General features: G+C 33.6%; 1 protein-coding gene across 4 annotated transcripts in view; it reads right to left on the bottom strand.

Annotated features, from left to right (window-relative positions):
- The window catches only part of DYRK1A (dual specificity tyrosine phosphorylation regulated kinase 1A), a 195445-nt gene that overhangs the window by 20098 nt on the left and 147464 nt on the right, over positions 1–27883 (bottom strand). For all 4 annotated transcript variants that reach the window (XM_031959275.1, XM_031959274.1, XM_031959276.1 and 1 more), the window contains 2 exons: positions 23132–23279; positions 5287–5573 (listed from right to left, as the gene is read on the bottom strand). In XM_031959275.1, coding sequence (XP_031815135.1) covers positions 5287–5573; positions 23132–23279 — 435 coding nt within the window. The remainder of the gene's footprint in view (positions 1–5286; positions 5574–23131; positions 23280–27883) is intronic.

The raw sequence follows: 27883 nt of genomic DNA, 5'->3' as shown, positions 1-27883 counted from the left end.
GATGTCTCTGTTATCCAAATTAATGAGTGTCTCATGGTACAATATACTGAAATGGCTTCAGGCATGCTTTGTATTTCACTCTGGCCATTTTCATACCATCTCCCTCTGTGCAACTTCCAGGCCTTTGGATATTACTCTGTGCCTTGGCCACTTCCCATCCCCCCTTTCTATTCCTGTAACCATAATAATATCAACACAGCTATTGTTACTGAAAAATGGTAATCATTTCTCTTATGGATCTACTCCCCCATCTAGTCTCTTCCCAAACCAAAATACTCAATATAGTGTCTCACTCATCAAAATTTAAGTTCCTAAAGAGACTGCCTCACTTTTGTATTTGTATATCATGTGTTTTGTGGCACAAAGAAAGTACTTAACAAATGCTTTTTCATTCATTCCAAAAGACAGCAACCCTTATTCCTTTAGGCTTTGAAAATCTATTCTAAGGCACTTTCTGGCAGGGTAGAAATCAAGTGAAAGTAAAGACTGCTATATAAACCTCCACCTGGAGAGAGGCCTTTATGAACCAAGAGATTACCATATTACTCCTAAGAGTCCTGACACTATTTTTGTATCTTATTGGATCTATTCTTTTCTGCTGTTAGATAAGAGGCGGGAAGTAGGATGTGATGCTGGGAGTTTCAAAAGGCCAATAGATTGAGTTTAAGGTTATAAAGCAAATGCTCAGGATAGAAAAGAGTAAAAACCAGCCAAGTAGTATATATAATATTTTTGCAACTAAGATGCCAGATCTTAAAAAACAAAAGGATTCCATCACTTACGCCATATTCAGAAATGAATTTGATGGAGCAAAGGCGTTAGGACCTAATCTAAGTTGGAGCCCACTTTCCCCAGTAGACAAACAGACATAGAAGAGTTTGCCCTTAGGTGATGGGAGAGGAAATATGTGTTCTTATATGTGTTCTTGCTACATTTTCACAGTAAGTATGCCTTTGTAAAATCTACTTGACATTAATGGATCAAATGATATTAGAATATTATTCACTGGCAATTTATATTGGGGAGAATAAACTGGAATTATGCCTCAAGTTGATGGTATTAAAAACTCGTCCAATATTTGCAACATTTTTTTGGAGGGAGGGGGCTTGGGAATAGAGAGGATGGATGTTCTTCCAGCAACAATATCTGTACTGATATGATTATGATGCCAGAGGTAAAAAGGGTGGCAGAGAGGGGCCATCAAGGCACATGCAAGGATATCCCCTAGAAGTCTAAAGAAGAATGAAAGGGATTCCATCCCTTACTATCCAGAAGTCTAAAGAAGAACATGGGAGCCTTACCATGAAGGTATTCGTCAAAGTGAGTTATAGTTGGGATAAGGGATACACTTAAAAATAAGAAATAAGAATAAGAAATGGCTGAATTTTGGTTATCAACTGAGACCCATTCCCATTTCCAGGTTCTCCCCTTGACCTCCATCACTCAGTAACTTCTCCTTTTTTAAGGTCCATGCTATTCATATCTATCACTCAATCAAAATCTGTCGCCTATCTGTAGTCTTCAGGGCAGTATGTTCCTTTCTCAATGATCCGAAACTTGGCTCAAGGTTTTTCTCCTTTCTAACCCATGGTCTTCAAATTTGGGGATTAAACATACATAATGATTCTTCCTTAAAAACACTAGCAGTACTTCTTCAACTTACTCACTTTCCATGACCAATTCCTCCACTCACCTAAGCCATCTGTTCACATATTTACTCAACATCACCCACAAATGAATCACCTATATGTTCTAAAATTACCAAATGCTTTTATCTAATCATTATGTATTAATTATCTAATTCCATCTCTGACTTCCCTCATTAAACCTGTTTCTTCAAGCACATCTCCAATCTTTCTACACTTTATCAATTCATTATTCCACTCCCTACAGTGGCTGTTCCAAACCCTTTATATCCTTCCTCAAACCTCCTACCTACAAAAATGATTCTCCTCTAACAGATTCTACTCTTTCACTTCCACATATCACATCTTGGGTCTTTCCTTGTCTGGTGGATATGATCCTATTGTCTATAAAGAAGCCCAAGGTCTCACTCATCCTCAAAAAAAATGCTCATTTGATCCTTCCATCCCCACTACCATGTAACTCTTTTGCCCTCTGTGGCTTAACTCCTTGAAAAGATCATCTATGATAAAAGCCTGCACTTTCTCTCCTCTCATTCAATTTTACAATCCAGATTTCCAACTTTATAGTTTTCTAGAAACTGTGAAATCAATAATCTTATATCTTCCAAATTCAATGATCTTTTCTTAATTCTCATTCTTCATGCTTCTCAATAGCCTGGGACACTATCCATTCTCTCCTGATTCTTCTACAGATTGTTCTTTCTAATTTTCCTTTCTTGGATCCTCACCCAAGTTGTTCTCCCTAACCTTAGATATCCCACAAGTACCTATCTTGGGCTATCTTCTTTTCTCCTTCTATATTGCTTCATTTGGTGACTCATTAGTTCATATTGATTTACTATCTCTATGGTGATGGCTCTTATCAATCTATTCTGCCTCAAACTTTTTCTTAACCTCCTGTATCATTTATCAAAATGACTTTCTGATATCTCAAATTAGATAGATAGTAAATATCTTCCACTCAACATATTCAAAACTGAATTCATTATCTTTTCCCCTAAGCCCTCCCCTACTTTCAAACTTCATTATTACCTTTGGAATCTCTCACATTTGCCCTATTATTTCCTCTGATATTGCTGTTAGCTGAGTGCAGATTCTTATCACGTTTCACTATTTTATTAGCCAGCTGGTAGGTTTGCTTGCTTTCAGTTCTTCCCTACTCCAAACTATCCTTCATGTGGCCACCTGCTTAAGTGTTGCTTTGACCACCCTCCCTTCTAAGTACTTTCCTATTCTCCCTTCCCTTCATAAACTCCCCATCACGTTAAGAATCAAATACAAAATCCTGTGTGGCATTCAATTCTTCATACCCTAACCCCACTGCACCCTACCTTTCTAATCCTTTTACAACTTATTCTCTTTCATCCACTCCTTAACTTAATTTATTATTCTATGAGCAAGACCTCCAAGAATTCTTTCAGGGTTATCCCTCAAACATGGAATACTCTCCCTTCTCATCTCCACCTAACAAGCTTCCATTAGGTTCCTAACTAAAATCCCATCTTCCACAGGAGGCCTTTCTTAACCCTTCTTAATCCTAGTTCTTTCCCTCTTTTAATAAAAAATTTTGTATCCCACATATAGTTTGTATTTATTTTATTTCTTGTTATGTCTTCATTAAAATATGAGCTTCTTGAGGGCTATCTTTTGATTCTTGCTATATCCCCAATTCTTAGCATGGTGCCTGGCACATAAAAGGTACTTAATTATTAATGGACAGATCAATTCTCCGAGAGCCTCCACAGCTATGGATCATAACATCTGAAGGCGTTGCAAGGATGTCTTTGCTGACACAAGTGTTGCACACTGGGAATGAGATATATTGGAGGCAGAGGGAAGAAGAGAGAGGTCAGACAACATAATAGCCTCTCAGTCAGAGAGGTCAGAGAACAGCAACTGCCTCTCAGTCTCCTTGTATCATCCTCTCACAAGAGGAGATCCATTCTGGGTTGGATCTCCAGTAGCCACTGTCAGGTGGCTCCCTTGTATTCCAACAGCTCTCCCATGTATTCCAACATATGGAGTCTGAATGTGGGATAAGAATTACAAGAAGAACCAGAGCTGTGCATGAGAAGGATCCTTTCAGAATTAAGGAAGAAGAGCCCCGGTAAGATTTTTTTAGATAGGGTAATTAAATGGGCCAGAACATCAAAGGCTGTTGATGATGAGAGACTTAAATGCCTGTTCTAACTACAATCCTCTTCTTCATTTGAAAGCTTCCCTCCATGATATTTCACAAGATCAACACCTGTTACAATCATCGAGAAATGATAGTGCTGCTTGCATTCCTCAGTGTAAGGACCATGTTGTGGGGGGAAAATAACAGCAAAAAACAAAAAATGGAGAATTGTTAAGGGACAGGTCAATTCTCCGAGAGTCTCCACAGTTGTGGATCACAATGTCTGAAGGAGTTGCAGGGAAGCCTTTGCTGACAGGTGTTGTGGACTGGGAATGAGATAAATTGGAGGCAGAGGGAACAGGAGAGAGGTCAGACAACACAACAGCCTCTCAGTCAGAGACCAGCAATTGCCTCTCAGTCTCCTTGTATAATCCTCTCACAAGAGGACATCCATTCTGGGTTGGATCTCCAGCAGCCACTGTCAGGTGGCTCCCATGTATTCCAACACTTAATAAATGTATAATGACTGATTCACTGTTAAAGTGGTGGGTAAGGGTGATTATTAGAATAGAGTCATGAGTCATCCTCCCAAAAGGTAATGTGACCACAAGATAGTGATTACCTTATGCTTATATGTCTCTACTTAGCCTTCCCCAACCAGGACATCTAAGGCTACTTGCAGATGAAAACAAAGTCCCACTTCTGCTTAGTACCTTAACATTAGAACACCCCTTAATGAGGACGAGAAAATTTAATGATTGCATCTTTTTATTATGATTTAATTTAACTAATTCAATTAACATACTTTCTATAGTAATCCTATTTCTGTAACATCTTATAAATTCATTTATTTCACTTTTTTCAAAATGCCAAACTAATGCTATTATGTTTATGTAGAATGGCTCAGGTCATAGCTATTGCTTCTAAGAAACCTCCTAAGGACTAAGGAATCCCTAAAAATAAAATGAAGGCCCAGTTAGAAAAAAGGGTCATAGTAATAGTCTTTGTTCTAACATATTTTGCCATTACCCTAAAAAAATACATGTTAAAAAAAATGATATTTAGTTTTGTTATTATGAGGGAGCACAAAGAATAGATTCTTGTCAATCTCAATTTATTACTGCTTAAATGTATGTAAAAAAATTTCCAAAAATTACAGTTTTTATATTTGTAGAAATAACTGCTAAGTCTTTTCAGTGAAATTGAAAACATTTATCAATAATCATCTTTTAATTTCATCAAAGCATTTTTTCATAAAGCAAGAGATCTGAAAATACTATGCTGAAATGAAGTATATTATTTTATATTATTTCTGAAATGGCTTTCATCAATGACTATTCTTTATGAAATTAAATCATGATATGCTTTTAAAGAGGCCTAATTTTTTTATTTTTAAAAAATGTACTTTTTGTTCCATATTTAAATATCTTGTGTTCCTAAAGAAAAAGGTAATTTACCTGAGAGTCAAGTCCTATTTGAAGTATTTACTTACTATTTTTGAAGGGAAGAAAATATACATACCCTCTGTCCCAGTTGACAAGAACTTCCAAAGTCAACAATCTTGATAGCGCTGCGTTTAGGGTTACAGAGAAGAATATTCTCAGGTTTGAGGTCACAGTGAATGATACTAAGTTCTGGAGTTGCAAGGAAAAGCAGTGCAGTGCACATCTGTTGTGCAAATTTTCGTGTTAGGTTCAAAGAGACACCTCGAAAATTTGTGTTTCTTAACAAGTCATAAAGATTATAAGACAACATTTCAAAAACTAAGCAGAGATGGTTTCGGAACATAAAGTGGCGTTTCAAATGCACTGGAAAAAAAAAAAAAAAGAATTTTACATCAGACAACTATATGTTACCAAATAATTAAACCACTGAGATTTAGATATTAAATTTGAAATGACCACATTTAAGGACCATTATCAGAGTACTAAGATACCTCCTTCAATAATTTATGAATATCTAACTAAATCCTATTTCTACTGAATTAAACATTAAATCAAACTACCCAACATGTGATAAAATGGTATAAAAGAAAGTGATAGTTTTATAACTGAATATTAATAGTATATTACATTATTTATTCAACCCTCAATTACCTGGATATCCACATTTAACAACATCATTTTGGGGTGATAATAGTGAAATTCTGTAATTCTATTCCTGTATGGAAACATTATATTTTATACAATCTTATAGGTAAAAAGAAATATATTGAAATTTTGCCAAACTATTTGTTTCAAAAGTCAATTCAAATAGCAAAAAGAAAATGAGTAATACAAATAGCAGGAATAATAAGAGAAAAAAAATCTACTGAATTAGTACATGACTGTTAGATAGGAACTACAAGACAGCAGACTAGATGTGTCTGGGAAATTATATAATGCTGTAATAGAGCAGATAGCTGGCACAGTGGGTAGAGGACCCCACTTGGAGTGAAGTCCATCTGAGGAAGATCTGGCATCAGACACTTAGTAGCTGTGTGACCCTGGGTTGTGTAACTCTGTCTCAGTTTACTCATATGTAAAATTAGCTGGGGAAGGAAATGGCAAACCATTCTAATTGCTCTGACAAGAAAACCCCGAATGGGATCACAAGTAATACACAACTGAACAACCAACAACAATAGTTAATGCTGTAATATTCCAAACAATTTCCAGACACAAAAGATGTTTAAAAACTAATTTAAAATAAAAAATAATCACTCAAAAATGAAGGGATCTAAGATGATAGGAAAAGATAATGACAAATGTTGGGAGGGATGTGGGAAAACTGGAATATTAACAAATTGTTGATGGAGCTCTTAAACGATCCAACCATTCTGGAGAACAATTTCAAACTATGCCCAAAAGGCTATCGAACTGTGCATATTCTTTGACCCAGCAGTCTCATTATTGGGCCTATATTCCAAAGAAATCATAAGAGGGGAAATGACCCATGTGTGCAAAAATGCTTTTTGGCAGATTTTTTTTTTTTTAATATTGGCAAGGAATTGGAAAAGGAATAAACGCCTATTGGTTGGAGAATGGCTGAATATGTTATGATATATGAAAGTAATGGGATATTATTTTTCTATAAAAAATGATGAATAGACTGATTTTACAAAGGCCTAAAAAGATTTACATGAACTGATACTGAGTGAAATAAGCAAAACCTAGAAAAAATTGTACACAGCAACATCAAGATTGAGAGATGATCAACTATGCCAGACTTGGTTCTTCTCAGTGGGTTCAGTGATCCAGGGCAATCCCAATAAACTATGGCTAGAAGATATCACCTACATCCAGAGAGAAAACTATGGAGACTGAATATGAATCAACACATGCTATGTTCACTTTTTTCCCCTTGGTTTTTTTTATTTTGTCTCCTGATTTTTCTATCTCATAATTTAAATGGAAATATGTAAAAAAAATACCTGTACACACATAACACTCCCCCAAAAATGTTATTTTACATGTAGCTGGGGAAAAATTTTTTTTAATATAGTCATAATTCATAAAATTTCAGTTTCCAAAAAATCTAAAAAGAGTAAATGACAAAGATATCATAACAAAGAATTTAAGTATACTAAAGCTGTTATTATTCATTATGAATGATATGCAAGAAAAGACCTTAAATGACATCCTCAGCAGAGATGGCAGAACAACAGGAAGAACTACAGCTGAATTATCTTTTATAATTATGACAAAAAGATTCAGAAAACATGCCACACTGATTTCCTGACTGAGAAATCCAAGGGGGGGAAAAAAACACACAACACATTTTTATAGACGAGGTCAGCCAGCCTAGTAAGGCAATAAGGTATAAGGACTAACGTAGGAATGACATGTAGTCACCAGAATTGGGAAGGAATGGGGGCCTGCCTGTGGCTGTGCAATACAAGTCTGACATTATATAATGAACAGGAATCAGTAAGTGATCATTGAGTAACAATACTGAGTCAAAGAACCTTACACAAATAGAGGAGAAGACCTATGTCTCACTATAGTGGTCAAAGACAAGGAATGGTCACTGACTCTCATTTGCAAGTTTTTGGGGTCTGACTCGAGGATCAGAGTTTACAGGATCACTCAAAATGGCTGAGTGAGTAGAGGAGCAGTCTACTAGAACTCCAAACAGAGGTAAGTTGTACTGCTCAGATCCAAACCAAGCCATTAGGTTGCAGAGCTCAGACCTGGAGGAAGCAGTCAGGTGAATATCTAGATTAAAATAATTCAATGTTCTTAGCTTGAACTATGCTGTCCCCGAGAACTTGGAATAACAAAACACAGAATGAACCAAAGGAACATAGATTTGGCTTAGCCATTTCCTTCTGAAGTATGCAGAGCATGGCCCTAACAAAATGTACAATCAGGAAATAGGCTGAAAATGCAAAAAAATAATCTTACCTAACCAAAGAATTATTATGGTGAGATAGGGACACTCATGAGCTCAAATCACAAACCCAGAAGAATATCTACAATTAAAATCTCAAAGAATACATGGCATAAATTAAATTGGAATTACTGTGAGAGATGAAGCAAGAAAGGTTTTTTAAGGATTTAAATGATTTTATAAGTGAAATGAGACCTCTAATATTAAAGTGGGAGGAAAAAAATGAGCTTTGGAAAAAAAAGTTGTTAATTTTCTTTCCAATTCATCACAAGAGGTACAAAACTTTATCCAAACTACATACTCAGTTAAAATTAGAATAAGCCAAACATTAGTTAATTACGCCATATAACAATAAGAAATATGTAAAGTTAAAAGAAAAGATTAAAAAAAACTAAAATATTAAATATGTTACAACAAAAACAACTCACTTGGAAAAATACTTTAAGAATCACTAGAATATATAAAATGCAAGACCCTTTCCCCCCAAAAGGAGCCAGAAATAATATTTGGAGAAATAATAATTGAAATCTGGCCAAGATTCACTTATAAAGTAGTACAATGTAACAACTGAAAGAATCCATTGGCCACCTTCTGAAAGAAACTAGGGACATTACATTCAAAATCTATTTTATAGGTAAAAAAAAAAAATTATTGTAACAACCAGAAAGAATTCAACTACTAAGGAACCAGAGTGAGGGCTGCCCAAGATTCACTACAGAAAAAGAACAAAGAACCTAGAATATAATAAGACAAAATAGATTGGTCAACAATCAATAATAACTTGTCAGTTAAATATAATTATAAAGAAGGAGAAATTAACCTCAAAAACAGAGAAGATTTCTATTAATTACTAATAAAAAGATCAGAGCAAGTCTACTTGCACCTCTAATGTCATAAGGTTATCACAGAAAGAATGTAATAAGATAGCTGAGTGAAAAAAGAATATGCTGGGTAAGGAAGGTAAGGGGAAAGACAGAAAACGTTCAGAAAAATAATCACATAAGTAGGATGCATAAGTAAAAAGTACAAATAAGGAGATAGGAATGGGGGTACTAGGAAACACTTGAACTTCACTATTACTTGATCCTATTACTTGATCTGGTTTAAAGAAAGAAAAATATATACTAGTGTTTTTTTTTTTTCTTTCCAGAAATACATTTCATTCACCAGGGAAATGCAGGAAAGAGAAGTAGGAGAGGAGAGAGAAAAGGTTAAGAGAAGGATTAGTCACATGCAAAACTCTAAGTACACAAAAGTGATTTTTAAAAGAAAAGATTAAGAACCTGTGAATGGCATTTGGACAAGTAAAAGAGAAAGATAGGAGAATAGAAGCAGACTGCATTTAATCTACAATTACTGATGCTGAACATACTCCTTTCACCACCTTCATCTTTACAAAAAGTGAGATGGAAACAAAAGTACAAGATAACAAGGCAGAAGGAAATACACAATTAATAAAGACAACTATGAACATGAATAAGACGAACTCATTCAAAAAATGGAAAAGGCTAGACTGCATCCAGACTGCAATAACATGCTATTTGCAAGAAATCGCACTTAAAAACATACTCACAAAGAGTTCGAAATGAAGGAAGAGCATAAAATACACACAACATTGCAGATGAAGATTAAAAGGCAGGAGTATAATCATGATCTCTAATGAGGTAACAGCAATAATACGCATGATGAAAAAAGTAAGATGTTATATTTTGCTGTAAGATTGCATACATAATTTTCAGCCTTCAACAAAACTTAGAAAAGAATAATTTTAAAGTACCTGAAAAGAATTTTTAAACTTTAGATATAATAGACCCTGTAGATTAGTGAATGGGAATAAAAAGAAAAATTCATCTGTGTTAAATACATATAGCACTTTTATAAAAATTAGCCATGTGTTAGGGCTAAAACCCTTATAAACAAAGGAAGAAAAGCAGAGATACCTTCATGTTAAAAAAAAATACTAGGAAACAGGAATAAATATGCTTTTTAAAAATTTTGATTAATAGCATCTATCTAAAACAAGAGGCAGCATTATATGTAATGGGGGGGAGGAGGGGAAGAATAGCTTTTCAAATAAGATCAAGAGTAAAGAAAGAGTAATGTTTGTGCATTAGTATCAATACTATTTAATAAAATACTAGAAATACTAATTATAATATTAAGGCCAAAAATATATATCAAGGAAATTAAATATAAACAAAAAATAGAATAAAGCAAAATGCAAAAACGTTAAATTATAAGAACACCATACAGAGTTAACAGAAAAATTAGCTGAAGTAATCAACTGCAGCCAAATGTTAGTATAAAATAAACCCACAAGATTATAAAAATTTCTAAAGATTACCATCAAAACCCACCAGGAAGAAAAAGACAAATTGTTTTTTTTATTTTTAAAACTGAGCAAAATATAAAATAATTATGACTACAAAAAAATTTATACCACAAAAAGAAAAATTTAGATAACTTGGAAAGACATTAATTATTCATGCATTTGCCATGTCAACATAGTAAAAAATATAGTACCAGGTAAATAAATTTACATATTCAACTATGTGCCAATTTAGCTAATAAAAGATTGCTTTTTAGAGGTAGAAAAAAATTAAATTATTTGGAACACAAAAAGGTAAAGAATCTCGAGGGAATTTTTTTTAAGTGGAAAGGAAGAAAATCTAGAATGCCAAATCTCAAAATAGTACTTATTAAAACAATTTGGTAGTGATTAAGAAATAAAGCTTGGTCACTGGAAAATATTAGGTACACAATAAACAGAGATAGACAAAAACAGAGAGTCTAATGTTTGATAAACCCCCAAACAGGAAAGTAGTTGGTATGGACCTAATTTCTCATATCATATACTTGGATAAGATATTATTTTTTTGTATGTGGAGGGAGGTAGGATCAAGAAAAGTTATTTTCATCGATTGAAAACAAATTAAAAATAAATAAAATACAGGATCCATTAACACTTAACTAGAAAGAGTGGGGGATGGATACAGTAACTACTTGCAGGATGAGGGATAACTAAGACAGCCAGAATATAAACTGGTATAGAAATTAATATCAAAAAAAAAAAAAAAGAAAAAACAGAAAAACTATCATCTATCATTAGATTTCCTTTATAGGAGAATTTGTGGAAAGACACAGACAAGATCAGATGAACTGCAATATGCACTGCTAAAAGAAACCTCTATAATAATGACCTCAAGTTAGTCACTGTGCTATGTAAGGATGGCAAAATATGAAAGTAGAACCACAGTGGAATAGATATTTTTTAATTCCATGAGAAATATATAATCAAGATTACAGGGTTTTTTGGTTACATTTATAGATTTATTAAAGAATTCAATTTTCCCCACTATTATGTAGGAAATCTTGCAAAGGCTGTCAAGGCTTAGAAACATGGCTTTTTCACTGCAGAAAAGAGTAATACTTAACATCAGAGACTGAAAAGAAATGTAAAATGCAAGTTCTTCATCATTACTTTACCCCCATCCCCAATTAGCTATATTCTTAAGGCAAGGAAATTGTATTAAACAGAAAGAGGACACACACACACACAAAGCATTGGACTGGGAATCCAAAAATCTGAGGACTAAGATCTGAGTACATTAAGATACTTAACAAACATCTTCTACTATGAATGATTATATGTTAATATTGGATATATTCAATAAGCAATGATAGTTTCTAATTCTTAGAACAGATCTCTTTCTTACCACTCAAAAATATAAACAAATATAACCATTGCTATTAGAAATAATAATTTGTTGATCTCAAATCAGAAACCACATTAAACTTACAAATTTACATTTCATTATATTTTACTATATAATTATTGTTAACACTCTATGATCATGAAAGTACTATTCCAGGTTCTGGGGAAACAAAGATAAAACAAATAATACTTAAGACATTTGTAAATGGGGCAGGGGAAAAGAGAGGGAATGCATTTACTAGGACTAGGGGAGATGCAGCTACATATATAAGCATCATACAAGACAAAACATAGTTTTTTGAGAAAACTAGAGAAAGGAGATTCACTTTTGATTGGGAGAGGGGAGTAAGGAAATTTCAGAGGACAAAAAGTTTTTAGGTTTAATCAAAGAGACATTAAATAGGACTAGAAGGACTTGTCCAAAGACAAGAGCTATGAAAGGAGTGTATTTTCACTATGGAAACTGTTTTGTACAAAGGAACAGAGAAGTGGGATAAAAGGAAAAGGTTTTTTCCTTTTTTCTTTTTTAAAGCAAGAATATCACACTGCAAAAGATATGAACAATTTTCAGATGAAGAAATTAAAAGGCATTTATGGTCATATGAAAAAAAAGCTCTAAAACACTAGTGGATCACAGAAATGCACTGTTAAGACAACTCTGAGGTGCTACTTCACATCTCAGATTGGCTAAAATGACAGGAAAAGATAATGATGAATGTTAGAGAGGATGTGGGAAAAGTGGAACATGAATATATTGTTGGTGGAATTGTGAAATGATCCAATTATTCTGGAGAGCAATTTGGAACTATGCCCAAAGAGCTATCAAACTGTGAACACATCTTTGATTCAGCAGCGGGCCTGTATCTCAAGGAGATCATAAAAGAGGGAAAAGGACCTAAATGTACAAAATTATTTGTAGCACCCCTTTTAGTAGTGGCAAGAAATTGAAATTTGAGTGGATACCCATCAGTAGGGAAATAGCTAAATAAGTTATGGTTTATGAATGTAATGGAATATTATTGTTCTATAAGAAATGATGAAGAGACTGATTTCCGGAAAGCCTGGAAAGATTTAAATGAAATGATGCTAAGTGAAGTGAGCATAATCAAGAGAACACTGAACACAACAGCAAGATTATATGATGATCAACTATAATGGACTTGGCTCTTTTCAACAATGAGGTGATTCAAGGCAATTCCAAAAGACTTGTGATGGAAAGTGTCATATACATCCAAAGAGAAAACTAAGAAGACTAAATGTGGATCAAAACATAGCAATTTCACCTTTTTTGCTACTTGGTTACTTGTTTGTTTTTCCTTCTGATTTGATTTTTCTTATGAACATGATGAATATGGAAATATGTGTAGTATATCTGCATATGCTTAGCCTATATCAAATTCCTTGCTGTCTTGGAGTGGAAGAAAGAGAAGTAGAAAAATTTGGAACACAAGTTTTGCTAAGGTAAATGATGAAAATTATCTTTGCATGTATTGGGAAAAATAAAATACTATTAAAATTTTTTTTTAAAGAAAGAAAAAAACTAGACCTGGTCTGGTCAAATGCATCTTTTCTAGAACATTACTTTATGACTTATGGAAGGGGAAAAAAAGAGACAGGAGACATGGACAGTTTAGAGATTTTTATAATGATGATGATGAAAGATTTGACCCCCAAATTGTTAGAAACCACGTTGATTGCTATGGGAGCACTGCTGCTTAAATTTAAAATACTCTTTTCTGAGAAAAAAAAAAAGATTTCCTTGTCCTTATACATCTCTAAACATATTCATAATTATGTTGCCTCCAGCATAGATCTTCTAAGCATACACATGTTCAATCAGCTTATTTCTGTACTTGCCATTCTAACCTTCCTCTATAAGCATATCTGAGAGACTATAATGTAAAGAATGTCCTCAATGGAAAAAAGGTGCTTTGCCAATTTCTCAAAAAGCAATTCAGTTCCACTCGAGGACCAGTTTATTGTGCTCATGCTCTTACTGTCCATCCTAGACAGTACATATTGATGGATGAGTTCTATACAGAAATCCTTTGAAATATATGATGACATACAAGAAATAATCGCCTGGCTGGCTGGGCCAAATCTTTTGAGTGATTATGATCTCTATAAGTAAAAAGTTCTGCATTTTTCTAGAGCTTAATGAAATAAGGACAGTAACATCCCCAGAGAGGATATCATTATCCACTCTTCTTCAATTTGGACTCTGCATTAGATTTCCTCTATCAGAAAAGTGAATACTTCTGGTGAGACTACAGATCCTGTCATGACTCACCTAATATATGTTATATGTACATGTGTATAACTATAAAAATGTATACAGATATTTAAGTGTATATAATCTATAGATATAATATGTGAATGTGTACATGTGTATGTAAGCAGAGATTTAAAAAGTACTAAGACTTTTGGGACTCTAACCCCAAATGTGCATCTCTGACTCTAACCCTAAATTTGCACCTTTGACTTTAAATGTTATTCAACAGTATTACTTCTCTTATAAATTCCAAAGTATCTTATATTATTCAACTAGTAATATACCTTGTTTAAAAAAATTCTGTCGGGAGGAGGGGGAACGAGGTGGCATAGTGTATAAAGCACCAGTCCTGAAATAAGGAGGACTTGAGTTCAAATCTGGTCTCAGACAACTTAACACTTCCTAGATGTGTGACCCTGGGCAAGTCACTTAAGACCAATTGCCTCAGGGGGCAGGGGGAAGGGGGAAATTCTATCAGGCATAATCATAGTCTATTAAATAAAATGCTGTTTACTCACCAACAATAAGCACAGTGGGAAATTTATGTTATTTGTGAAACAGTATGGTTGTAGTTCATTGCTGAATAATGTTTATGAAAGCCTTACTCCTTACAAACAAATTGTTAAGGATGTCCTCAATTTCTGTATAGATGGATCATATGCAGATCCACAGTTATTAATGTTCATTCAGGTACTTTTTTCAATATTAATAAGGTGTGAGATATTTTTTCACACCCCTCTAGGATCTCTCTGTCCTTATACATCTCTAAATTCATAATTCATATTCATAATTATGTTGCCTCCAGTATAGATCTTCTAAGCATACACATGTTCAATCAGTCTATTTCTGTACTTGCCATTCCAACCTTCCTCTATAAGCATATCTGAGAGACTGTAATATAAAGAATGCCCTCAATGGAAAAAAGCTATTGGATGATTTTTGCAAATCTTTTCCATTTTTTTTTTTGTTGTTGTTTGTAATTCCTTCTATTTTTGTAATGGGCTGAGGCTTGAGTTGATGCACTGAGGTCCCAAGCACGTGAGGCTAAATAGTAATTGGACTATATTCTATTAATATACATGCTTGGATAAAGAATGGCCCCCACCCACTCTCTGTGCAAGTCCTGATGTGTTGTATAGGAAATGACGATTTTGGTGGGTGGAGACAGAGAGACAGGAAGAGAAGCTGGGAGAGATTGGCCTGGGTTCTATGCTCCTAGCTGCTAGTCATGTGGCTGCTGGTCTAGCTAGCTTCTTGACTCAGCTACACACATTGCTATTGCCCATTCTCTTCCACCTCCGATCTTTCTTCACTGAGAATAAAGATTGACGATTTTCCCCTAACCTAAATTCCTGACTCCGGCTGATTTTAAAATATGCCGTCTTCACATATTTTCATGACTGGAATGATCTTATGCATTTGGATATCTAAGCTTTCTTTATATATTGGTTTTTATTCTTCACTTCATCTCTGCTTTTTAAAGATAATATTATTCACAATCTATCTATCATTCAACTTAATAAGATACTACAAATGAGTTTGTATTCTAAGTCAGTGATGCTTCTAGCAGCCACTCATTATTCTTTGTCAAATAAATGTTTTGCAGACAATGCTGCTTTCCAATTTCTTTCATCTACTTACTGAAGCAATTAATTTACATTGGTTAAACTTCTGGATAAAATTCTTATCCTCAATGTCAATATCATTTCTGTTGGTCAATTCCCCCCCCCCCCTTTTTTATTTTGAACCACTTGTTTAAGAAGTTCAAGATTAAGCTGTTAACTATCATGTTTTCCTTTTTTCTTTAAAACTAATTCCAACCTCCTAATTCTGATCCAACTACAGAGATTACTCTTACAATAAGGCTTTTCTTTTCAGTTTATATATATACACATGTACATCTTTATTGTGTTTATTTGATAATGTATTTTTGAGATGAGTAATCTCATATCTTCATATCTTCTTCCTAAACTATGTTTTCCCATGTATTTCTTTCCACTCTCACATTTCCCCAAATTTACACTAAAGTTATCAAATTAATACTTGTACAGTGTATCTGTTAACTTAGTGTGGAGGGTCTTTCCAAGTTTTTTGAAAAAAATTTCTTTATCACTTAATCTTTAGCAATGTTGGTTATAGCAAGTATTTTTATGGTGGTCATTTTGTAGATACTTATCATTAGGTCTCTCAGGTCCCTTTCAAGCTTGAAATCTGTGATCATGTGAAATATTTCTTGTCATCTTTAGGGATATAATAAAACCCACTCTGCCAACTCCTTTCATCGTCTCTGCAAGAAGTACCTATGAGCCATCTTTTCATTTCACTCTAATTTAGTTCTTTTTTGTTTATAGCAAGATGTCAACACTGACATCACTAAATGCCAACAGTATCTCTATTTGTTCAATGGATAAGAACTTCACATTTAGGATTGTATCTTAAATCAAATTTATAATCTTTTTAAAATGTGTGACTTAGTACTCTAAGCTTTCATTCTTGTCAGCTATCATTCAAAAGAAAAGGAAAACATAGAATACTATTCCAAAAGGCAAAATATAAAGGTTTAGAACCAAGAATACTTTATATGGCAAAACTGAATATAATTCTACAAGAGAAACAATGAAGTGTTTTTTTGGACTTCTAAACACTCCTAATAAAGCCACCAGAAAAGAACAGAACTATCAGATAGAAATGCAAAAGAAACACGAAAAAAGGTCAACATATTAAAACAGTCCCCCCCCCAAAAGAACTGTTTGCTACTAGAGGGAAACTGAAGACATTTCAGTGAACCCAGAGAAGATAAATTATCTCATGATACTTTTATGCAATTAAAAAATACATATATTATATATGTACTTGTGTAATATTCCATTTTCAATAATAATAATAATATAGCTATATTATATAGAACTTTAAGATTTTAATCATTAATTTCATTACAACAACACTGTGAGGTGGGCATTTTTATTCCTATTTTTGAGATAAGAAAACTGTTGCTTAGAGCACACCACTGTGTCCTGAAGAAATTTGACAGTTGGCTACCCTCTTCTCCTAGATAGTCTAATATCTCTGGGGATTTGCCACTGCTTTCTCCTCCTATTCATCTGAGAACTTCTCAATATTCTTTATTAGATTTTCTTCTATATTCTGCCACCTTCCTATGGATCCTCAGGGACATAATCTGTCTTCTGTCTTTTGTTTCTCTCTTCTTCCTTCCCTCCTCTTACCCCTGCAAGTATTTAGTGCTTCTTAAATTATCAGATGCAATGCTAAATACTTATTAACTGAGTGATTGTATATTCTTAGAGATTTCATCAAGTCTCATGAGTTTAATGATAAGCTCTATGTAGATAACCTCTATCTAGATTTTTCCTAATTTCTCCTGAACTCTACTCCCACACTAATAACTGCTTATCAAACACTTAAAATTGAATTTTTATAGGCATCTTAAACTTAACAAGTCCAAAAGAGAACTGAAAACCCAGCCCTCTCCTTAATTTATATTAATGATACCAACATCAATTCCAGTCACCCAGTTCATAACCTTAGCATCATCATGAATTTCTCTGCTCTCCAATCAAGTGTTAATTCCCCAGAACATTTCTCACACTTAAAAACATTAGTTCATACACCCATCTCATCTCTTACCTACTAAAATTAACCTCACAATTGACTATCTGCTTATCTCTCCTAATTCACTGTACAAATAGCTGCCATAGTAATATTTTAAAAACAAGGGTTCTCACTACACACCTGTCAGAATGGCTAAGATGACAGGAAAAAATAATGATGATTGTTGGAGGGGATGCGGGAAAACTGGGACACTGATACATTGTTGGTGGAGTTGTGAACGAATCCAACCATTCTGGAGAGCAATCTGGAATTATGTCCAAAAAGTTATCAAACTGTGCATGCCCTTTGATCCAGCAGTGTTTCTACTGGGCTTATACCCCAAGGAGATACTAAAGAAGGGAAAGGGACCTGTATGTGCCAAAATGTTTGTGGCAGCCCGGTTTGTAGTGGCTAGAAGCTGGAAACTGAGTGGATGCCCATCAATTGGAGAATGGTTGGGTAAATTGTGGTATATGAATGTTATGGAATATTATTGTTCTGTAAGAAATGACCAGCAGGATGAATACAGAGAAGCTTGGAGAGAATTACATGAACTGATGCTAAGTGAAATGAGCAGAACCAAGAGATCATTATATACGTCAACAACGATACTGTATGAAGAGGTATTCTGATGGAAGTGGATTTCTTTGACAAAGAGAACTAATTCAGTTTCAATTGATCAATGATGGACAGAAGCAGCTACACCCAAAGAAAAAACACTGGGAAATGAATGTAAACTGTTTGCATTTTTGTTTTTCTTCCCGGGTTATTTCTACCTTCTGAATCCAATTCTCCCTGTGCAACAAGAAAATTGTTTGGATCTGCACACATACATTGTATCTAGGATATACTAGGACATAGTCAACATATATAGGACTGCTTGCCATCTAGGGGAGGGGGTGGAGGGTGGGAGGGAAAAATCGGAGCAGAAGTGAGTGCAAGGGATAATGTTGTAAAAAAAAAATTACCCTGGCATGGATTCTGTCAATAAAAAGTTAATATAATATAATATAATATAATATAATATAATATAAATATGAATAAATGAATAAATAAATTAAAATAAAAATAAAAACAAGGGTTCTTAAAATGTATGATATAATATGGACAAACTGTACAATATAATAATGCAATAGCTTGTAATTACCTCTGGAATCAAATACAGAAAATCTTTCATAAATTGTCTCCATACTTTTCTGGGCTTCTCTTCACATAATCTGTAGCCAAATCAGGCTTCTTACTCAACAGTCCATCTCCCATCTGTACCTTTGCTTAAATTGAGTCCATATGTCTGGCATTTATTTCCTTCCTCATCATCACAGGACTCTTAGAATTCCTAGCTGGCTTCAAAGCTCTGCTTAAGCACCAATTTATAAATTAGATCTTTCCTGATCCCACCCTCACCCCTACTGTCATCCTCCCAGTTACCTTTTACTTGTTTAGCATATTTTTACATATGTATACAATGTTTCCCTAAATAGAATGTAAGGACTATTTCATTTCTAGTCCAAAGTTTAATCAGAGACATAAAAGACAATGTTTACCAATGGAGAATGCAAGGCAGAATACAGAGCAACCAGAGGTAACATTAACTTAAAATACAGATTTGCCTGTAAAGTGCTATAAAGGAGGATGTTAAAAGTATAAAATTTTAAAAGAATAATTAAGGAAGAGTTTAGAAAAAAAGATAATAATGTTTTTATAAGACACATATAAGAATCAGAAAGGGAATTAAAAACAGCACAAGATTTAATGAAAACCAAAACTCTAGCCAAGCAACAAAGTCCCTGAAAATTTCAATAAAAAAAATTAAAACGGATCAAATGACTGAAAAACAAAATAAAAAAATGTAAAGTATGTCATAGCAAAAATAACTGACCTAGAAAATACACCAAGAAGAAAAAATTTAAGAATTTAAGACGATATGAATACCTTGACCAAAAGAGTCCTAGACATTGTATTTCAAAAAATCTTAAGAGGAAATTACCCAGAGCTCTTATAATCAGAGGGTTAAATGATAGTAGAATCCACCAATCATCTAGAACTCCCAGGAACATCAAAGCCAAAATCTTCAGTTTCCAGGTCAAAGAAAATGTATTTAGTAGCCAGAAAGAAAAAACTGAAATACCAAGGTTCCAAAGTGACAGTCACACATGTTTTGGGGCTATAAGTGAGTGAAAAACTTGGAATACAATATTCCAAAAGGCAAAGGATATGGATTTACCGCCAAGAATAACTTACTAAAGTGTAGATAATACTAAAAGAGAGGAAAAGTGAACCTTTAATGATAGAGAAAATTTCTAAGCATTTCTATCAAAAAGTAAACAAGCTTTGAAGAAGTTTCTGTTTTGTTCAAAAATAAGAATGGAGAGAAGTATAAGAAATACAAAAAGGTAAACATGAATAAACCATGATAAAAGACCAAATAACAATAAACTGTTTACATCAAGACTCACAGAGAGAATCCAAAGATCTTGGAGTGTCTCTGTTATGGCTTAATGATCTTTAGAAAAGAAAAGGGAAGAGGAATTCACTAGGAAAGAAAAGAAAGGAAAGTTAAGGAAAATAACCTCACAAAGAAAGTACGCAAGTAGAATCTATACAAAAAAGAGCACATGGAAGAGAGTAATTGATATTTCACACACTCATCTGTAGTGGTTAAAAAAAAAATACTACACAGAGTTGGGTACAAAAATACACTTCATTCAATAGGAAAACAGAAAAAATACACTTAGACATTTCTATTCATAATAGGAAGGGGTAGAAGGTGAAGGAAAAATAGATTCTAAGATTGTACCAAAAATATTAAGGCTCCTTTTGTGTTGGCAAACAATGAGAATCCAAGGCAGTACCCATAAAATGGATGATCAAATTTTTGGTGGCGGTGGTGGTGGTGGTAGTGATGGTGGTGTGTGTGTGTGTGTGTGTGTGTGTGTGTGTGTGTGTGTGTGTTTGTGCGCACGCGTGCATGCACATCCATGTGGGAGACACAGACAGAAAGAAGGGGAGAAGAAATATTTTCTGGACAAAGTTAATATGGAAATTTGTTTTGACTACTTTTTAAAAAGACTTTTATGATGAGCAGAGAAAATGTTTAATCTTTTTTGGTCATAATGTCAACTCTTTTAATGCTTGCATATTTTTCTGGAATATTTGCTGAGAGGAAGGAGGAGAACCAGAGAAGAAAAAGAAAGGAAGGAAAGAAAAAAGAAGGAAAGGAAAAGGGGAGGAATAACGGGAGGGAGAGAAGGAAGGAGAGAAAAAAGCACAGAGAAAAATGAGTCTGTAGAAAGCTTGGCAAGGAACTCAACTAGGATAAATCATCTCAAGAATGTGTAAAGATGCAAATGGAAAGGGAATAGATGAAAACCAATACAGATCAGCTAAAATATCTTCTCTGATTTACTTTAATCATAAATGAAAGTGAAACCACATCTGGACTACTAATACCTTATTTTTTTGAAGTACTTATTACATGAAGGAGCACAAAGGACAATAGAAATGGAAAAAGATGGAGATTACTCAAAGAAACTTATTCTACATGCATTATAATTTTTAAATTATTAAAGGAATCTATTTTCAAAATATCTGAAGAAGACTCTACATGATTGTCGGGATCGGATGGCAGGAAGATCACATAATATTATCACTCCCCCAAGAGACAATCAAGAAAACAACTGTATCTACTGCTCTATAAGCCCACTTTTCTGTCTACTTAAGTTTCTTAGAATGATTTATACATTCACTAAATGTATCCTTGAAGAAGAAAAGAAAGCTGAACCACTTTTACCATTTATTTTCCATGGAATACAACTTCACTCACAGAAATGAGTTAAATGCATAGAAATTTCAAGATTCCATAGAATTAAAGGAGATATATGTAATAAGCTTATTACCACAGGGCCTGGCACATAGTAGGTACTTAATAACTGCTTGATTCCTTCTCCTCTTGGATGTGTTTATCAAATATAAAGAAGCATTTGACTAAACGTGTAAAGAAATATAAATTTTATATTTATAAAAAATATAAAGAAGCAGGGAAAAGCATTATCTTAAAGGATATCCTCCAATAAGGTTTTCCCCAAGCATATGTTAAGAGTACCCAAGATTCCTTGATACTAACAGAAATAACACTTTAATGATCAACTTATATGACTATCAATAACAAACAAGGATGTTTGCCAATGGCCTTGACTGACATGAAGAAAACCTTGCAGAGTAAAAATTGAAATACATGCAATATATAGTAAGATCCACCACGTTTCTGTTTGCAGATGGCACTGCCGATTTCATCAAGTCTGAGAATACTATAGGGCAAGGGTTCATAATCTATTTTTTGTGTCAAGGACCCCTTGGCAGTCTGGTGGAGCCTATAGAATAAAATAGTGTTTTAAATGCATGAAATAAGGTAGCATAAAAAAAAAAAAAAAAAGACCATTTATATTGAAAAATATTTACCAAAATGTTTAAGAAAACAACAACAACCCAATAACAACAACTTTCTTAGATCTGATTAGGAAACCCTGCTACAGGATGTCCTAAAAACACTTAAGAGACCTGTCTAATAAACCATATTGAAAATCCCAGACTGCAATACGTAGTTACATGGGTGACACTGTTATATTTATGAAATGGGACTAGTACAAGGTAAGAGAAAATTAGTATAAGTTAGTAGAAACTATGTATGTACCATTTTCAATTGACTACAAGTTGTTCCCTACTAACGCTAAGTCCTCTCTACTGAACTTTTTTATTAAAACACTAATAAACTTCTAGAGATGCTGAAAATCATGAGAATACCATAACTTCAAAATTATCACAATTATAATACAAAATATATATGGTAAATGTGAAATTATAGTATCTTATCAACAATAACATGCCCCCCAAAATGACAGAAAAGATAACATTCCAGAAATGTATGATCATAACAGCAAGTGTGTACTGAGCATGTAAAGAAAGAATGGGAAAAGATGGACAGACTAAATAAATACATTAGCAGCCACACAACTACTAACGCAGGGCTCAAGAGCACTTGACAGCTCTCCCCATGGAAGATTTATGGAAAGATACACACCAGATAACAAATTACATGAAAGATTTGATCTATACACCACAGATGTAACCCAAATTGATAAGATCACAGATCCAATATTCAAATATGAGTTACTTCATATATCAATCATCTCCTGGAATATAAACCTTGAAAATTTTTATATGAATGTGTTCTAAAAAATAGATCACACTGGAAAGAATTGAGCTCATGTATGCAAATTTATTAGTCCCCAAATGCAACCTAGTTGTCCATGTTAGCTAGAAATTTTAATCAAGCACCTCAAAATGGTTTGATTCAAAGATTTAGAAGGGGGAGGGGGAGCAAACAACAAAGTTTTATTTACCTATGTAATATTTCATTTCAGTGTCATGTTTGTTCATAAGCTCAAGAAGTCGCACTTCAATTTGGGCTTGATTTAAAAAAGCCTTCTTGTTCTTAATAATTTTAATGGCAACCCACTCCTGCTCCACACGATCATATGCCTTTACAACCTATAAAAGCAAAAAGAAATGTTATGTAGCTATATCTATACTTTATTCATGAAAAAGGTCCCACAATTCTAATTAAATACACACAAAAATATATCCCATAATTAAAGAAATATATTATCAGTGATAGGAGAGGCCTCAATGGTCTATCTTCCTCATTTTATAAATATGGAAAAAAACAAAACCAGAAATTAAGTGATCACAAAGCTAGTTACTAGTAGAGGGTACTTCCTTCTGCCTAGTTATGATCTTTCTGCTACACCTAAATTATCTTTGTTTTTTAAAAATGTTTTTACTATTATTCACTATTCATTTTTTAAATTTCCCATTCATCTTCATCATTATTTCTTATCATTCTTAATTAAAGAAATGAAGTTTTATAACTTTACCTCAACATTTCATGACCTTTGTTTCACATGACCTTTTAGGGGATTATATTAAATAGGTTTTTAAACTATTAAAAACTATTGAAAACATCAAACATTTTAACTTATGGATAATTCTACCTTTTTTGAAACAAAAAAAAAGGCAATTAAAGAATTCAGATAGATACAACTGCATTTATTTTACTAAACAGCTAGAGTTCCCCAGAACCACTATTCTTTAAAACTATTTGGAATCTTTAAAATCATTAGTAATTCTGATTCAAAGTACCAGAATGATTCTCACCTTGCCACCCTGCAATTATTTTCATTCAGAACAAATAAAAAAGGGGGGGAAAAGTTTATCTAGTATAATTGTTTAAGTGAAAATGCTTCAGTAATCAGAAATACTTTCCACACATAAAAAAGAATAAGATTTGATGTCCTTGAATGAAAAAGGCATAACTAGGAGTACTAGGTAGGACTTGCCAAGAAGCTGATTTAGATTTAATAGAAAGGAAAAGCTTCCTAACAATTAAAACCATCAAAAATTGTAATGTGCTGCCTCAAGTAATAGGTTCCCCCAATTGAGATCGTTAAATGGTATTGATCATTTTTTATGAATGACATACATGGAATTTTCAGTCAAGCCCAGATTTTCCTAAACAAATTCAAGTTCTTTCCAGCTCTATAAGTCTATTAATTCTGGTATATGTACCTACCATTGAAAAGTCACATACTAACTAAAATTCAGTGTCCAAACTAAAAGCTCAAAATGTTGAACTTCTAAATAAACTGTAAACCAACATTTCTCCAGTTATCAAGAGAATTAAATTCCAGACAAAGACTTTTAAAAAAATACATGCAATACAACTTTGAAATTAATGTGTTAAACTGATTATATACTTTTAAAAAGCCAAGCTGTAAATAATTAAGGGTTTTGTGGTTTAATATGAAATATTTTTTCCATTACTTGAATAAGCAAATGTTCCAAATCCAACCATTCTGGAGAGCAATCTGGAATTATGCCCCAAAAGTTATCAAACTGTGCATACCCTTTGATCCAGCAGTGTTTCTACTGGGCTTATACCCCAAGGAGATACTAAAGAAGGGAAAGGGATCTGTATGTGCCAAAATATTTGTGGCAGCCCAGTTTGTAGTGGCTAGAAACTGGAAAATGAATGGATACCCATCAATTGGAGAATGGTTGGGTAAATTGTGGTATATGAATGTTATGGAATATTATTGTTCTGTAAGAAATGACCAGCAGGATGAATACAGAGAGGCTTGGAGAGACTTACACCAACTGATGCTAAGTGAAATGAGCAGAACCATAAGATTACATACGTCAACAACGATACTGTATGAAGATGTATTCTGATGGAAGTGGATTTCTTTGACAAAGAGACTAATTCAGTTTCAATTGATCAATGATGGACAGAAGCAGCTACACCCAAAGAAAGAACATTGGGAAATGAACATAAACTGTTTGCATTTTTGTTTTTCTTCCCGGGTTATTTTTACCTTCTGAATCCAATTCTCCCTGTGCAACAAGAAAACTGTTTGGTTCTGCACACATATATTATATCTACAACATATTCAACATATATAGGACTGCTTGCTATCTAGGGGAGGGGTGGAGGGAGGGAGAGGAAAAATCGGGACAGAAGTGAGTGCAAGGGATAATGTTGTAAAAAAAAAAAATACCCTGGCATGGGTTCTGTCAATAAAAAGTTATTATAATAAATAAAAATAAATAAAATTTTAAAAAATAAGCAAATGTTCCATCTGTCAAGATTAGAATAAAAAAAATTAAAATCAAAATTAAAATCCTAAAAATACATTTTTGATGCAATGAATGAAAATTACAATGGTATAAATGTTTAAATAAATGTAAAAAATAAATGCTTATGTTCAATTGTAATTAAATCAATATCTTTATCAGGCCCACTTAGGTTCTAATCATTGAATTTTGCAGTTGGAATTTTTTTTTTCAAATTAAGTTTGTCCTAAGGCTACAAATATTATTACACTATATATAAAGTACTTTTTTTCTTCTTTACACTAATGGAAAGATGCTTTTTTCCTTCCCCTTCTTTAGTTTTAAACACTGAATGTCAATTAGATTTTCCCAGAAGAAACAATGGAACACAATACTTTTTAAAATGATAGTTATTTCCCTACCACAAGTGTCCCTTCATTCCAATATATTTGTTCATATAGTTGTCAAAATGAGTGTAGATGTGACCATGTCATTCTCTTATTTAGTAAACTCCAAGTGGCTCCCTATTGGCTTCAAGGTCAAATATAAACTCTCGTTAACTTTAAAATACTTCATGATATGGCCCCATGCTATTGCCCTGTCTGAATATACATTATTCTCTTCACCTTCCCACTTTAATCCAGACAAATTTTCTCTGTTGCAATGTCTTCAATCTTATTCTTGTTAACATCTCTGCAGCCTTTGACACTATTCCTTTCTTCTAAATGCTCTAGCTTTTCTGGTTTTCCATGACACTGTTCTCCCCAGATTTTTCTCCTACCTATACAACCATTCCTCACTTTTCTTTTGCTGGAATTTCAGCCAGGTCATACCCAACAACCACAGGTAATACCACAAGGCTCTGTCCTTGGCTATCTAATTTTCTCCACTGTTTCTAAGCAGCCACATCAACTTACATGAATTGTCATTTTTATATACATTATTCTCAGATATACACACACTCCCTGAATCTTTTTTCTGACTTCTAGTGCCTCTTCACCTTTTGGTTGTCTCAAACTGAACCAGGCATCTGAATCTGCAAGGCTAAAGTAGAATTATCTTTCCCTTCCTCCTTCCCTCAACACTCCCATCTATACCCCTTCTTATTATTTTCAAGGATATCACCATCCTATCAGTCATTCCCCGGAGAATTCTAATCTCAGTGATAGTCTTGATTCCTCACTCAATTACCCCTAACAGCCAATCTATCACCAAATCTTGTCAAAATTTCTCAATACATTCTCTTCTCTCCTCTGACAGTCTTCACCTTAGTAAAGATCTTAATCACTTCAAATTAATAGTATCTCAATAACCTTTTGAATGGTCTCACTACCTCTTTAAACCAATGTGTCAAAGTTATATACAAAAAGAAACAATTGACCTGTTACCCCCTGCTTAATTAACTCCACTCATATCTAAGTACCCCTAGAATCAAAGAGAAAATCCCATTTGGCTTTTAAAACTTTTCACAACCTGTTCTGGCCCTAACTTTACAGTTTTCTTCCACTTTACATCCTTTTGTTTATTCTGCAAATCATACAAGACTCCTTGGTGTTCTGTTCACATGGTACTTCTCATTCTGTGGAATGTTTTCCCTCCTTGTTTTTACTTCATAGCTCCAAGTTATAGCTCAAATCCTATCTTCTGTAGAAGGTCTTTCCTAGTTTCCTTCTTTACCCCAACTATTTCTGAAATGACCATGTTTACATTATATATATCTGGTTGTCTGCATATTATCTCCCCCACCATATGTGGCTTTGTTTGTATCCTCAGCTCTTTAACCAATAGCAGGCAAATGTTAGTTATTTAAATAGTTAGTCATGATGATGGTCCTTACACATAGCATTTCATCCTACCACCTCAATGCTTATGCATTAACTATTCCCTATTACTAGAATATATTCTCTTACCTCTGTCTCAGAGAATTCCTCACTTCCTTCAATATAAAGCTCAAGCACAGCCAGATCCTATTTTATTTAATCATTTTGTATATGTTTGCTGGCATTTTTACAAGCACATATTGTCTATCAATAAAACTTTTCCCTGAGAAATGAACTTTCATTTTTTGGCTTCAATATGCTCCAAATCAAGTAAAATGTCTGCTATAAAACAGACATTTAATAAATGTTTGGTAATTGACTGATACCAAAAACTATTTTTAAAAAAGAATCAACTTAAATTATGACTTATTCTATAAGAAAACATCTAATCACTTGTAAATCCAAAAGCAATCTGGACTAGTAACATTAAATGTTACATTCAATAGGATTACTGAACTGAAAGCTGAAAGAGAATAAGTCTTAAGTTCCAATTTTATATATATATATATATAAAAAACTGACACCCAGCCAAGCCAAGTTGTATAACTAAGGCTATAGACTTATGTAAAAATAAGACTTGGCTTTTCTTTAACCCACTGAAGTTCAGGAAGAAATTTTTCTTTTTTGGTTGTAGTTGTTTATTACAAGTCTCCTTCCTTTGTG

This window comes from Sarcophilus harrisii, chromosome 3, assembly GCF_902635505.1.
Source record: "Sarcophilus harrisii chromosome 3, mSarHar1.11, whole genome shotgun sequence".
NCBI classification, from domain to species: Eukaryota; Metazoa; Chordata; class Mammalia; order Dasyuromorphia; family Dasyuridae; genus Sarcophilus; species Sarcophilus harrisii.
The sequence above is the reverse complement of the archived record's forward strand: the minus strand, read 5'-3'. Positions and strand labels throughout refer to the sequence as shown.